Source organism: Pseudorasbora parva, chromosome 8, assembly GCF_024679245.1.
Source record: "Pseudorasbora parva isolate DD20220531a chromosome 8, ASM2467924v1, whole genome shotgun sequence".
NCBI lineage: Eukaryota > Metazoa > Chordata > Actinopteri > Cypriniformes > Gobionidae > Pseudorasbora > Pseudorasbora parva.
In genome coordinates, this window is record NC_090179.1 from 25,080,635 (window position 1) to 25,095,920 (window position 15,286).

Below are 15,286 nucleotides of genomic sequence, written 5' to 3' on the forward strand. Positions count from 1 at the left end.
CTGAGAAAAACTTTTTTTTTTTAAATTGTCATAAAAACATGCAAAAACACATAAGTCTCAAAGTCTTAAAAATGAACATTCAGCTCTCAGCTCTCTGGAACAGAAAAATCGCCTCTGCAATTAATGTGCTAAAAAAAATAAAGCCTAACTGGAAGAACATAGTCTTGACAATGAAGGTCATGGGTTCGATCCCTAGAAAACACATGCACTGATAAAAATATATTTAAAAAAAAACTTGCTTTGGATGAAAGCATCTTCCAAATTAATTAATTAATGTGAATATTCTCTTGAAAGATATGTTGTATATATATATATATATATATATATATATATATATATATATATATATATATATATATATATATATATATATATATATATATATATATATATATATTAGGGATGTCACAATACTCAATATAATATTGAACCGTTTTGAGGTTCAACATGCGCTGATGAATTGCGTTTTTTCCTGTTTTTTATTTAAGTAATTATTTCCATTTCTCTCTGTTTGAAATATTTCTCTCAGTTTATATCGGCTCTTTTTGACTGTGCCTGTGGAGTCTACGAGCTGATTTGAACAAATATCCAATCATATGCACTAAAGTTAAGTGTTGTTTAGCCACGTTTTAAACCCTTGCCGGTTAAACATTTAATTTGCGTGCTTATGTGCTTATGCACTGTTTTGCATTGAGCGTACGCACTAAACGTCTGTCAAACACACGTGATTACTGGACAGTTTTACTGTCAATATACCTATATATATATATATATATATATATATATATATATATATATATATATATATATATACCTATATATATATATATATATATATATATATATATATATATATATATATATATATATATATATATATATATATATATATATATATATATACAAAATCCTGGTTTCTGTCATTTTGTAGACAGACAGATAGATAGATAGGTAGATAGATAGATAGACAGACAGACAGATAGACATATTTTGGATTTGGATCAAAGCTTCTGCCAGTTGAATAAATGTAAATATGAATGCATATTTCTGCCGTATCTACCCAGCGCTGCTTCTGCAGGTAATCCACAGTCTGGCAGTGGAGCTTTGATGTGACCATATGTTTGAAACTGGTTCCTTCATCAGTCTCTTCCACATGCTGTTGGACCTCAGAGTTCAGACCCGATGTCCCTGTGCAGTTTCAGGCCAACTGGATTTGGCCCAGCATAACACTCACAGACACAGCTATTAAGCACTGACCATATGTTTTGTGGCCTAAATTGAAAATGCTATCCGTTGTACCAAAAAATAATGTCTTGTTAAGAGGGATTTGTGCATTGTTCAGGCTGTTGGTTTTAAGATGTTTATGTAATGCAAAAGAAAAGCCATGAAGATGTCTCTAAATGATTGATTAAGTGTTACGCTAACTTTGCTAAACATGGTAAATGTGAAGGAGAAACCAATTTCTTCAATGACATTCAGAGTTATGACACAGCTAAGTTCCATCTCTGTCATTTTCTTCTGCTGTCTAAAGTAGGGTTGTCAAGCGTACAGGTATTAACGGTACCAGTTGGTACTAAAAAAGTTGACGGAACCAGCATTTCTGCAGTACCAATAGTACAGAGCCCTGGTTATATTTGATGCCGGCTGATAGACGCTGTTTTCAAATGAGGATTTTGTCAAAGGTTTCTTTTTACAGTGTGTTTTTAGAAGTGTTGAGCACTGAAGCCAATCCCAATCATATCTGTTGGCCTAGCAGAGGTGCTAGTCAGTGAGTTAGTCAGAATCCGCATAACACTGCAGAAAGAGCACAAGGTTTTGTTAAAGTGAGCCGCACACTTATGAATCCTTTCATTATAACCAACAAAGTGTAAACACGATGTAAATAGGAGATTCATTGTACAAATAAGACAGCTCTTAAATACAAGTTTACATGCTGATAAGAACACTGCAAAGTTTCTGGATTGACAGCCGTATTTAAATGCACGACTGAATCGGAAACTGAGATGATTATTTTTATTATAGTGTTGTGAAAACCATGATGCATTCTTTTCAGGGATCTTTGATGAATAGAAAGTTTACAAGAACAGCATTTACTTAAAATATAGGTAAGTTATAAGTTAATTAGTATTGAAAATGAATCTAAAAGAGCACTATATCTTATAGGTCATAGCATATTTTTGTGTGAAGAATATTCTATGCACAATATTCTGCAGAATTAGAACCACCTTTCCACACCTGTATCAGTGACTGGGGTCTGTCTTGTTTTTGGTAAAGCTGAACAGTCTAGCCCCTGTCTTAGTTCAGAGGCTCACCCGAGACCTGCAGGTCTCCACTGTGCCATAGTCTGTTTTAATAGTGCTTTGTTTGATGTTTTCGTGCAGCTGTGTCTCATTTACGGCTCACACAAAGAAACCTGTGATCCCTTCAAACGCAAACGGCGGTCTGTGGGGCCTCTTCATTTATTTGGAGAGGCAAACAAAAGCCCTGGGGTTTCGGTTACAGAGTGCTTGTTTACTCTGCAAAGGTGACAAAGTGTCATGATGGTCTTAAATCACAGTATCCACTCACATCCGGTGTTTGTCCATGATTTTAATCAGTGTCTCCACTGGTTTCACAGACAATGCTGGCTGGAAATTAGCTGTCAGAAGCACTGGGGAAATTTAGTTATACAGAAAATATTTATTATGAATATATATTTATGCAGACATATATTGTGGTTGTTTTAAGCTAATATATTTTAAGTGAATATAAAAGCACTTTATAAATGATAAAAAATACACTACACTACTGATTTGTGATTAATGATTTGATTACACAATGATACATTAAATTAATCAAAAGTGACAATAAAGTGACAAAAAATGATGCTGTTCTTTTGAACTTTCGATTCATCAAATAATCCTGAAAAGAATGTATTATTATACATCAAAATGTTTTCAATACTGATAATAATATAACATTTTTCTTGAGCATCAAATCATCATATTAGAATGATTTCTGAAGGATCATGTGACACTGAAGACTGGAGTAATGAAGCTGAAAATCCATCCATCACATCTATTTTTAAATTCAAATAGAAAACTTTTAAATGACACAATATTACTGTTTTACTGTATGTTTAATGTAATAAATGCAGCCTAAGTGAACATAAACTACTTACTTTAGATAAATATAAATACAAAGTAGTTTATGTTCACTTAGGCTATATATATAGAATATATATATATATATATATATATATATATATATATATATATATATATATATATATATCTTACAGAGCTCAAACTTTTGATTGTCAATGAAACATATTATTAATATGTATGATCCTCTATCATGGGAAGTTAAATTAAAATAAAATGTCAAAGTCAATTTAAAGCATTGCGAGTTTTATCAAATTCATTCCTCTCCTTTCAAAAGCACCTGCTTAAAGAAACATGCAGCTGTGCCTGAAAAGGGTTAGGAAAAAGCTGAAGCAACCTAAATTATTTATTTATATAAGATAGCATAGTTTCCTATTTCTGTGAAATGTGACTTCTTTGCTGTTCACTCATTACCCATACTACCTCATTCCTTGAACTATCTGAAATTTCTTTGAAGGTCTAGGAGATTTTTTTTTCTTCTCCTTCTTTTATCTTATATTTAATTACGCATTCACTGCAGCATTCCAGGCCTTAGAGCAATGATTTGAGTGTTGGCACAAACTCTTGTTCCTATACTATTTTCTCCTGTCAATTGGCAATGTTCTTCATTCTTCTCTGCCTTTAGACAGGAACGTGCGCTACCGAGGGTGCTTCAAAAATCCGGACAAGACGACAGCAGCTTCCCTGGCCCATGCCGTCCAGCCCAACCTCACTTCCCAATGGTGCATTGAGACCTGCATGGATCAGGTCTGACTTTATTCACTGTATATAGATTAATTCGGATTGGATATGGTCCACTTTAGTTGTTTCTCTTCTCTAAATGCACAGATTTTTTCCCCCCACAGTCTTCTAAACACAATCTGCTTGTTTAACCTTTAATGTGTCCCTAAAGAGCACAGATTAATTCTATAATCAATCTTCTAGACCACTTTATCGCCTTGATTGTGGTATAATTTGAGCCCATTCTATCAGATGGTCATGCTTTGTTGCACTCCAGCAACATGGTAAATTGATTCATCTTCGTCTTTAGCTGAGAAGCTAATTGCAGCGCTTGAGAACATTTTCAGATAACTCAAAAAAGTTGTAATTTGAAGTACGGATGGAGAGATGTGGGTCGACTCTTGGTGTGATTCATACACATATTTACCGTTATCTTGTCAGGAGTTTCCTCTGGCCCTGGTCAGGAAGCCAGACTGTTTCTGTGGCTATGCCACCCCTCACTTCACTCTTCATGAGCCAATGAAAGAGGAGCTTTGTGCTTGGGAAAACAGCAGTCTGCCTACCCAGAGTTCCCATCAGCTCTTTCTTCAGGTGTATCAAACACCTGTTCAAGGTAAGACTCTGTGGATACCTTCTCATTGGTCTTAATGATTACCTCTGTGCTCACATTTCCCTACTCGGGCAGTGTATTCTTCCCACTTAGAGCTCAGCCTTGAGATGTATGCTAGAATTAAACAGGGTACCTGCTCCTTCAATTTTAATCTTGAACAGCTTGTGTGCCTTTGTGGGCGGATTTGGTTAGGATTTCTGCTGCGTGCACAATATGTGAGGGGAAAGAGCGATTGAACAAATGAAAGTGAATATTTTTACAATTTAAAATAAATGTTCAGAATTCATTGATTAACAGACTTTACAAAAGAACATAATTAATATTACAAATGTATTTACGGTCACTTTTGATTCATTTAATGAATCTTTGCTGAATTGAAAATCTTACTGAGCACAACCTTTTTACATTTACGTTTCCTCTACCTAATCCCAAATAGCAATAGGAAGAAATAGTATCATCTTGGTTTTATCAATCTCTCCTTCTAAATTTCCAGTTGCAATAGGAAATATGTCAAAACAAGAAAGGAAATTGTAAACAGTTGTTGTTAAACGGTTATAAGGCTATACAGAGCTGTGGGTGCTACACACAACCAGAAAAAAACACAGCATGATGACAAAAATGGGAGAAAAATAACATGTTTGTTCATATAGTAACTTACCTTCTATAAGTGCCAAATATATATATTTTTGGTCCAGATTCCAGATGCACAGAGAAGAAGTTTCTACCTGAGAAGTCAAGCTCACTGGTGGCTTTGTCCAGTTTTCCTGGTGCTGGAAACACCTGGGTGAGGCACCTGATCGAGCTCGCCACAGGCTACTACACAGGCAGTTACTACTTTGATGGCACCCTCTACAATAGAGGTAACACGACCACAGCTCTACCAGGAATAATAAATCTTACCATTTTAAATGACTGCATGCATCATTGCTGGAGGCAATCTTTCCCACAAATCAAGCCATTCTGAAAAATATTATTGCTCTGACACTGGATGAGATGCATTTATCATAATAGCATCCTATCTTTTCTCTCGTGTACATAAACAGAGACTCAAAAAACTGATGTCTAATAGAAAATGGACATTTAACCAAAGTTGAATCTGCCACCACATCATGGCATAACTACATTACTAATCACATACTACACGACTTCTTAAATCAATGATATTCCATTCCATTCAAATTATATTGCATGATTTTATTAATTTGGGAATAGTCCAGTTGTAATGGATTCAAAAAGTGAATTCAGTCTGATTCAAACACTAACTCGGTTTTGGGTTTTTTGGAATGATTCATTATAACGACTGGCTGATGCAGCCCGCATAAATAACTCAACAGAAAGATGCCTGTTCTTGCCATTATTTTGTTACACAGCATTTGTATCTCACCACATTCAATTTGGACTGCAAATGGTGAAATATGACTTCCCTTTCGAAAGGGAACTCGAGCTGCGTCAGCTGACGCTATGGGGAACGCCTCCAGCGTGACCGGTGTCTGAAACGTTTATCCAATCACATCAGTCCTACTGACCGGCGACAGCCTCTGACGTCATAGACGTGCGACCAGGAAGTATAAAAGGGCGCCTTGCAAACACAACCGCATCCAATTCGTCTTCAGGGACTGTTTGTCTGATTCGAAAAAAAGCATCATGTCTAAGCGCACGCACAAGTCAAAGCACGGCTTCAGAAAGTGTGCAGACCCGTGTCCCAGGTTCCTCACACCTGAGGACACACACACACTCTGCGTGTTCTGCCTGGGTGAGGAGCACGCACGGGAGGTTCTGGAGGAAAGTGCCTCCTGTGCGAACTGTGAGCGTCTGTCACTGAAGACGCTCCGCTCTCGTCTGGCCCTCTTCTCGAGGGAAGAGGGTCCAGCGGCTGGGAGTGGTCCCGCTTCGGCCGAGGCCGAGCGGCGACTTATGTCCTGGGGCTCCCAGCTGGATCTGGCCCGCCGTCTAGAGACGGAGGTTGTGCTCGGCGAAGGGCCAGATCACGAGGGGCGGCCGCCGGAGGAGGAGTTGGGTGATAACTCCTCCTTATTGTCGGCCGAGGAGCTCCCGCATCAGCAAGGGATGGAAGTGGAGGGTGGTGAAGCGGCCGAGGCCGAACCCTCCCAGCCATCCTGCCCCGTGTACGGGGAGCTGTTGGAGGTTGTGGAGCGGGCTGCCGGGCGGCTACAGTTGCCGTGGCGGCGCGCTAGGGGAGAAGCCGCTCGTCCAAATCGCCTGGACGATCGGTTTCTCTCCGGCCATAACCCCCCGGCTCTTGGGAGCCTTCCATTCCTCCCCGATCTCCACGAGCAGATCGCGGGGGCATGGAGAACCCCGTTCTCGGCTCGCTTATTCCGCCATCAGCGGGCGAATTTCGCTGATGTGGAGGGAGTGGCCGAGGCGGGGTACGTGTCGATGCCGCCGGTTGATGAGACGTTTGCGAACTATCTCGCATCCGGCCGGGCATCGACATTGAGAACTCCCACCCTGCCGTCTAAGCCGTTGAGAACGACCTCACGGTTAAACGGCAGGGCGTACACGTCAGCAGGTCAGGCGGCGGCGGCGCTGCACACCATGGCGGTGTTGCAGGCTTACCAAGCCGACCTGCTGAGGGACCTCGATCAGGGGGAACGCCAGGGTGGCCTACCCCCTGAGGCGATGGCTGAGCTCCGCCGCACCACAGATTTAGCTCTCCGGGCCACCAAGCAAACAGCAGTCGCCATCGGACGGTCGATGGCGGCTATGGTGGCCACGGAGAGACATCTGTGGCTGAACCTTGCGGACATCGGGGGGAAAGAGAGGTCCTTTCTCCTCGATGCCCCGGTTTCGCCCTCTGAGCTCTTCGGCACCTCCGTCGAGGCGGTGGTGGGAAGGTTTAGAGAGGCGAAGGCGCGCTCAGCGGCTTTTAAAACCTGCATCCCACTGAGGTCCGGGGCCGCGCCCAGGCAGGCGGGTGTCCCTGGTACGTCACGGTCTGAGGACCGGAGACAAGACCAACGAGCGAGCGTGGCCTCTCGGGCGCCCCCTCCATGGCGGAGTAGGGCGCAAAAGAGGCGGGACACCCGGAACTGGAGGAAGGGTGCCGGTGCCGAAGACCGGAACCAGCGTAGGCGGGGGGAAACTCCGCCTACGAGGGCGAAGCGGAGGTAGTAGGTGAGCCCTTCCTTCCACCCTTTTCCTTGGCGCTTGACATCAGGCCGGGCGGGGCCAATGATGAGCGGACGTGAGACTCTGACGGCCCGTCTGGTCTGGTGAGCAGGCGCCCCCGTCAGGTTTGGGGTGCTTTCGTTTATGAGCTTATAGAGAAGTTATCATAAGCACTAGAAGCGGAAAAGTGGCGTTTTCCTTGTGTGAAAGGAGTCGTCTGAGTAAACTCGACCGCTTCCCTGAGTGGGCATGAGGAGGAAGATTCAGCGTTGGACGCCTCATCGGGAAACAACCCTCGGGGTCCGCGCAATGGATACTGTGAGTATATGCCTGTGCACGGATGTCATCACGCGCCGGTGGACAGCGGGTAAGCCTCAGTATGAGGGACGTTTTATGTTCTTAAAATGCTGTGTGCTCCCCGCCGAGGGTGTGTTGTACGGTGTCCCCGTTTGGTGGCCGGAACGATTTATTTAAGGAAGCCGTGAGACGGCTGGTGAGAGCTAGCCTCGCTAGTGGAGAGTAGCCGTCACGTTAAGCCAGTAAAGTAAACATGTTACTTGGTGTGTTCTCTCAGTGCGTTGAGAGCGGTTACCGCTCATTTTCGCGGAAATATGTTTCAAGAGGGAAACTAAGCGAGTGTGGGTGTCCCTAGCGGTTCGGCTAAAAGCTCCGGGCCACCGGAGGGCAAGTGTTGTAGCATTAACCCCTGCGGACGTAAGTAAGCGCGAGGGTGAGTAGGCTAACACACGAACGAAGATATGTGTACCCAACCCTCGAGATATGGGCTTGGGATGTTAAGTTGCTATGGTGGCAGCCTTAGCAGAGACTGGTATACAGGCAGATAGCTTAGGCTGTGTTTTTACAGGATGATAAAAACCCCTATTCAGCCCCCTCTCATGTGAGAGTCGCCTGGCCAGGGCCCGCCCCCGGGTCTGCGCTCGGGGGTGCGGTAATACAGATGGGAAAAGGTGAGAGCATTATAGTTTTGCAACCTAGCCTGTAAGGCGGTAAGTAAGGTTTGTGGGTCACCTGGGCCAAATACTTTTACCCCATCCAAGGGATGTGGGACTGTGGTAACCATTATTCGCATATTGCAATAATTTGCCCTGTGTTTTTTTGCTCCACCTTTCGTAGGGCTCGGGGTGAGCGACACGCACAACCTGTGTGCCTCTTGAGGGCCCAGCGTTGGATGCTCCCCTGGGAAGCCAAGCATCACCATGGCGACGCCTTGGAGGAAACTGCGGGTTGCTGGAAATAGCAGCGGTCTCCCCGGGGCTGGTGTGGTAAGGAATGAACTCCCCTTACTTAAAGGGGTTGTAAGAGCAATGTGTTGAGTACACCGCTCTGGCGATGCAATTAGGTCTGTGTTGTAGGTTCTGCCGGAGGACTGGGCTTCGCAGGGAGGACCCCGTGAGCCTCCGAATGAAGCCAGCTGTGAGCTGTGAGCAGCCAGCCCGGACAGTCCAGGCAGTAGTCTCTGAACAGGAGGCCTCGACGGGCCTTCTAGTTGGAGTGGCGACATCGGGGCCCGTGTGCGGGATGGTAAAAAAAAAAAAAAAAATCTCCCTTTTGTTGTCACAAACAGTATTGTCTCGTCAACAGGCTTCGTCAGCCAAGCAGACAGCCATGGTTAGCCCGACATGGAGCGGCCAGCATTCATCCGACCTGCCAGCGAGTATTCATCGCTGGCATGGCTACAAGCCCAGTTAGTAGGCCTCCCTAGGCCTCCCTGAGGGCCTGCTGGGGTGCAGCAGGCCTTGCCGGGCCTCCCTTGAGAGGGTATTCCCGTGCTTCAGGTGCGAGACGGCGGGTAGTAGGCCTCACCAGGCCTCCCTGAGGGCCTGCTGTGGTAACAGTAAGCCTCGTCTGGCTTCCCCCAAGGGGTCGTTCCTGGGCTTCAGTCACTGGATGATAGGTAGTAGGCCTCGCGGGGCCTCCCTGAGGGCCTGCTGGGATGCAGCAGGCCTCATCTGGCTTCCCCTGAGGGGGTACTCCAGGGAACCAGCGCTGGATAACAGCTCCCGGGCTCCAGTCACCAGATGGCAGGTAGCAGGCCTCACCAGGCCTCCCGGAGGGCCTGCTGGGTTGCAGCAGGCCTCATCGGGTTTCCCCTGAGGGGGGGGCCCAGGGCCTCGGCCTCTGGGTGACAGGGGTTAGGCCTCGCTAGGCCTCCCCGGAAGGTGAGCAGGGAGCATGGTTGCTAGCCGGGGCGGTTAGCATGATCTGCTATCAGGTAGCAGGCCTCACCAGGCCGCCCTGAGGTCATTCCCCGGCCGAAGTGCCGGCTACGAGTAGCCTGGCAGGTAGTAGGCCCTGCGGGGCCTCCCTGGGGGAACGAGTTCCTTGGAAGGAGACACAGAACTGGAACTCAAGCTGACAGCTAGTGGTTCCTGCCGTCAGGCTTCGGTCCTAGCCGGCAGCACCTGATGGCAGGTGCATACTCTAGCACGACGAGTTTACACTGCTGCTATGCGGTCCTTACAGGACAGGGACCTGCATAGGTTGCCTACAGCATGGTACCTACAAGGCAGGCTTAAGAGCTCCCCTCTTAGGAGGGTTGTCTGTGAGCTTACGGCCGCCTGGGCCTGGTCAGTTGGTCGTAGGCCCCTCGGGGCCTCCCTGTGAGATCAGCCTGTAGGCCTTCTCAGGCCTCCTGAGCACCCCTGTAATGTATGTGCTCGGTAGATCCTAGGATTGAGCAGCTGACTCCCCTCGCTAGCAAGGGTGGGAAAGCATTACGCTGAGCGCTGTTCTCCAGGATAGCCCGTCTCTGAGTTCCGGCCTGAGGCGGACACTGCCAGTTCGCAGTCCCTCAGCTTGATGCCTCTCCAGAGGCGAGTTTCCAGAGGCTCTGTTGTTAACAGACTGGGCTGGCAGACGGAAGCGTCCCGCATAGTGACGCCAGGTCAAGCCTCCCTGGTGGCATTCGGTGAAGTTCTTCCCGAATAGTGACTGGCTGGGGCGCCCTCGGGTCCCCTAGCCACATTCCCTTAAAGGAACCCCTTCTGTCGAACAGGTTGGTTCCAGGCCTTTGAGCGGCCAGGGTAGGGTACATAAAGGTGCCCCAAGGCCACAGCTCGGGCTATGACCGTAGGGAATGCTGTCACTGACAGCCTAAGGTGACCAGAGGGGGAGTGGTTCAGGCATTTCTTCAGAATTTGCTTGTCCTGACAGTGGTCACTGCCAGTAGGCATGCACTCCCCTCGGCATGGCGGCGTGGGTATATCGTTCCCCATAGCGTCAGCTGACGCAGCTCGAGTTCCCTTTCGAAAGGGAACGTCCCTGGTTATGACTGTAACCTTAGTTCCCTGAGAACAGGGAACGAGACGCTGCGTCACTTTTGCCATACCTCGGGGCCTGCCTGCCTGTAAACAGTCCCTTCAGACGAATTGAATGCGGTTGTGTTTGCAAGGCGCCCTTTTATACTTCCTGGTCGCACGTCTATGACGTCAGAGGCTGTCGCCGGTCAGTAGGACTGATGTGATTGGATAAACGTTTCAGACACCGGTCACGCTGGAGGCGTTCCCCATAGCGTCAGCTGACGCAGCGTCTCGTTCCCTGTTCTCAGGGAACTAAGGTTACAGTCGTAACCAGGGACGTTTTTTGACATGGGCTATAGATTCATTCAGCAGGGCCTCTTAAGTTTCTTGATGTTTTTCTTCTTTTCAAATCCATAAATATACGTCATTTATTTATTGTGCATTTGGGCACAGCTGACTTTCGGTTCTCTTTCAAATGTCAAACTTTATTGAGCATATTTTTGTTCTATTATTAAAGAACTTGACCTGCCTTGAAAGTCACATTGCCTTTTCAAATCCATCACAGAACCTGACACATTTGCCTGAGGGGAGCCGTGGTGCTCATGCCTGGACTAACGTCATTTTTTAATGCAATTTTTGGAACGTATATGTTTGGATTCAGAGGCGGCACTGAGCGGGCGCCACGTGCAGTTGGCTGTATATTCTAATCCTCTTCTCCTCCCAACTGTGCAGGCTTCAAGGGTGAGAAAGATTACTGGAAGAGTGGACGAACCATCTGCGTGAAGACACATGAGAGCGGCCAGCGGGATATAGAGATGTATGACTCAGCAATACTGTTGATAAGAAACCCCTACCGCTCACTCATGGCTGAGTTCAACCGCAAGTGTGCCGGGCATCTTGGTTACGCTTCTGATCAGCACTGGAAGAGCAAAGGTATTAAAAGCACATTATAAAGGGTCTATGACTTGGAGACACAAACATGAGACACACATTTTACTGTATTCTCACAACAAAAATACGAAAAGCTTGCACAGGTAATCCCGTAAAGACAGTATTAGGCTGGTAATATGTAGCGCAAATCCTTTATGTAATTCTTACCATCCTACTTTCTCCTCTTTCCAGAGTGGCCTGAATTTGTGGGTAGTTATGCCTCCTGGTGGGCTTCTCACGTATTGGACTGGCTTCGTTATGGAAAGACACTTCTGGTGGTTCATTATGAGGAGTTGCAGGAAGCATTGGTGCCCACATTACGATCCATCACCTCCTTTCTCAATACCAGTGTCAGTGAAGAGCGCCTTCTCTGTGCTGAGTGCAACAAGGATGGCCACTTCAAGCGCTCAGGTGCACGACGGCCCACCTTTGACCCCTTCACCCCAGATATGAAACGGCTGATTGATGGTTACATCAATACTGTGGACCAGGCACTCAGAGCCAGCAACCATTCTGGCTTGCCACAGGAGTATCTTCCAAGATGATAAACCCACACTAGAGTACAGAAGTTGTCGTCTTGCTCAAGTTTCAATGCTACTACCATGTCCGGGAGATATTTTGATACATCTATTTCCTCACATATTGAGGTCGAAATTAGAGATCGCCTTGTTTTAGCGGTGATCTGTAAAGGAGAACGAAGTTCAACACTGTTGAGAACGTGGTGAATAATTATAAACATTATGTTTGACAACTGCAGATTTAAAGCTCAAAAACATATCTAGTCGGAAGCAAAATAAGTTCTCTTTCCTCGTTCGGGTGGAAACATGAGTGCTTAATTACATACTACAACTACAAGTCAACAAGAGGCCTAATAAACAAGAGATGTAAATGCTTATAAACAAATCTGACATGTACTGCAAAAGATAATGACATGTCGACCACAGTAACAACATTATCATTTTATGTGTAGGGACATTTTACAGAGCTGATGTAATCTATTAGCATAACAGATGACATGGATGTAACCACATATCGAAGGCAAGGGGGGGACCGAATGTTATCAATTGATTAGAATCAAGTATTGAATAAGTCACTGGTAAACCAAATGTGAATATTGAGTGCAACGTGTTTATGGTGGTTGTGGCCCTGAGAGGTGAGAAACGGAATACACTGTCATGAGGAATAGGTTTAACGAACAGGTTTTCCTTTCAAACCTTCAAGATCAAGAAAATATGACATGGAAAACAGACTTAGCATACATCAAAAGTCAAACGAGTAGTGACTGTCCCCATCCCGCTAGATTCCTTCAGAATGAAAAGGAAGCTTTCAGCTGGACTAGACTTGCCTTGCGGAATGACGTTAGCCTGATGCTAATCCTCCCAGAGCTGATTAGCACGCCGCCAGCATGCTCCAGATGTGTCTGGATTAAGCGCTGGTGTAATACTCTTTTGCACATTGCCAAACTGGGATCAGCTGCGAATTCAGACAATGTCACTGTAGTGCTGGTGGCAGGAATCCCACCGGGGGTCTGTTTCTGCAGAGTTGTTCAATGGGACACAAAAGATCAATCCGTTAGCGTCATTCAGTGTAGGGTAAATAAAAATGTTTCACTGTTAAGAGTTTGATCCATAATTTAATACCAGTGATTAGGGTTACATAATGCGGGAGTATGTAACTTTAAACAAACTCTCCCCTCATCTTTCATTGGTCTGAAAAAAACAACATTAACACCTCCAAACTCACGCCATGGGTTGAGTCAGTGTTGCTATGCTGGACTGGTTGGGATGTTCAAACAAAAAGAGCAGTTAAATAGTGCCATAGCCATACTGTTTACACTTTTTTGTTCTGTTTATACTAAGCTGTCGATTCACGACCAAAAAACTAATGTATGTACTGTTATAGTATTTATTTAAATGTTTAATTTGCTTTTAATTTGATTTTTTTGTTGTTGTTGTTAAGTTTTGGTACTTTTTTAATACTTCTATTTACATTCATATTGTTTCTGTACTTATTTCAGCTGGTGCCAAGGCATCATTACACACACACACACACACACACACACACACACCATTTTATTTCACCTTTATTTAAATTAAATGGGAACCATTTTAGTTTTTTTTAAACCATAATAGATTTAGTACTAGTTAACATTAACAACACTGCTCCAAATTGTCACAAATTTCTTTCTTATCCAGAGCACAAAAGAAAGCCTTTTGTGGAATGTTCAACCATTTTTGTTCACACTGTGTAAATCAGTGGAGTCCAAAATAACACTGGAGCGGACTGACTTTCACTATATCAGCTGAAACTTTCCTCAAAATACGTGTGTGTGTGTGTGTGTGTGTGCGTGCGTGTGTGTGTGTGTGTGTGTGTGTGTGTGTGTGCGTGCAATGAAACATGTTGTGTGTTCCATACAATGAAAGAAGGTTTGGAGTGACATTCAATTTTTGGGTGAACTATCCCTTTAAGCCTTTATTAACTACAAGTTAGACTATTTTGGCCCCAGATGATTCTTAAAAAGAGATACATATCAGTAAGCTTAACACAAGTATAATTAATGAGCCATATATGAGGTTTAATGAAATATATCAGATTTCGCTTTAGGTTTGTTCCATAAGCCTCTGCCGTGGAGAATAAAAAGCTGTGCGCCTGATATGAATTATAAATGAATTCCATTGCGCCCCCACTGTGATTTCCTGCAGGCTTGGTGCTGAGGTCATTGTGTCTTGCCTGGAGAACTGTGACAGATTAATGTCTGAATGAAACAGAATTTTATTTCCATGCACATCGCTGCAGTACATGGTGCACATGTGTGCTACATTGATATGTGTGTGTGTGTGTGTGTGTGCAGAACGTTCACGTTCTGGTGCCTCACTCAAATTCCATTATGAATTAATTGTATTCACTAAACTTTCCACAAAGCAAATAGGTTCTATTTCTGCCTTCCTAGAGTAAAGTCTTTTTTTGATTTTCATAAACTCTCTTGACATCGGTCAGATTCTGTGACTACTATTCACTTGAGTGGATGCTATTGAGAGGGGCCGGCCCCCAAGGTTTGACTGCTGTTGTGAAAACACAATGAATAAAATTCATGATGCAAGCCGGTGTCTTTTTTCATCTTCTCAGAAGTGGTGACAAAAGATTGTTTGAGAATATTAAGTCACTTGAACGTTTCAGAGACTCGCTCTTAAAATATTCACAGGAAAATAAATCCGACAGATGCCTGGGAGACTAAAACATCCTGAATTATTTGTTCACGGTTTACTAAGCAATGTGAGCAGGCATTCATTGCTTTACTGAATCTACCAGAATTAACTAACATAATATCCAAACCTCAGGATTAAACATGGCAAAAACGGTTCTTTAAAAGCTTTCTTTCCTACGTTTTGTTGCCTTTTTTAGAAGACAGGGTGCCTGCATCTGTCTTGCATCACTCTTTAATCATATTTTTGTTCCCTCTGCTTGATCATTGCTTTGAGCCCCCTCAGAGC

The 15,286-nt window shown here is 44.7% G+C and overlaps 1 protein-coding gene across 1 annotated transcript in view; it reads left to right on the forward strand.

Moving 5' to 3' along the window:
- Positions 1–14,895, forward strand: part of LOC137084316 (sialate:O-sulfotransferase 1) — a 34,274-nt gene extending 19,379 nt beyond the window's left edge. The window contains exons 5-9 of the mRNA XM_067450494.1: positions 3,769–3,890; positions 4,305–4,476; positions 5,169–5,333; positions 11,598–11,798; positions 11,988–14,895. Coding sequence (XP_067306595.1) covers positions 3,769–3,890; positions 4,305–4,476; positions 5,169–5,333; positions 11,598–11,798; positions 11,988–12,340 — 1,013 coding nt within the window. The 3' untranslated portion in view covers positions 12,341–14,895. The remainder of the gene's footprint in view (positions 1–3,768; positions 3,891–4,304; positions 4,477–5,168; positions 5,334–11,597; positions 11,799–11,987) is intronic.
- The last annotated feature ends 391 nt before the right edge of the window (positions 14,896–15,286 follow it).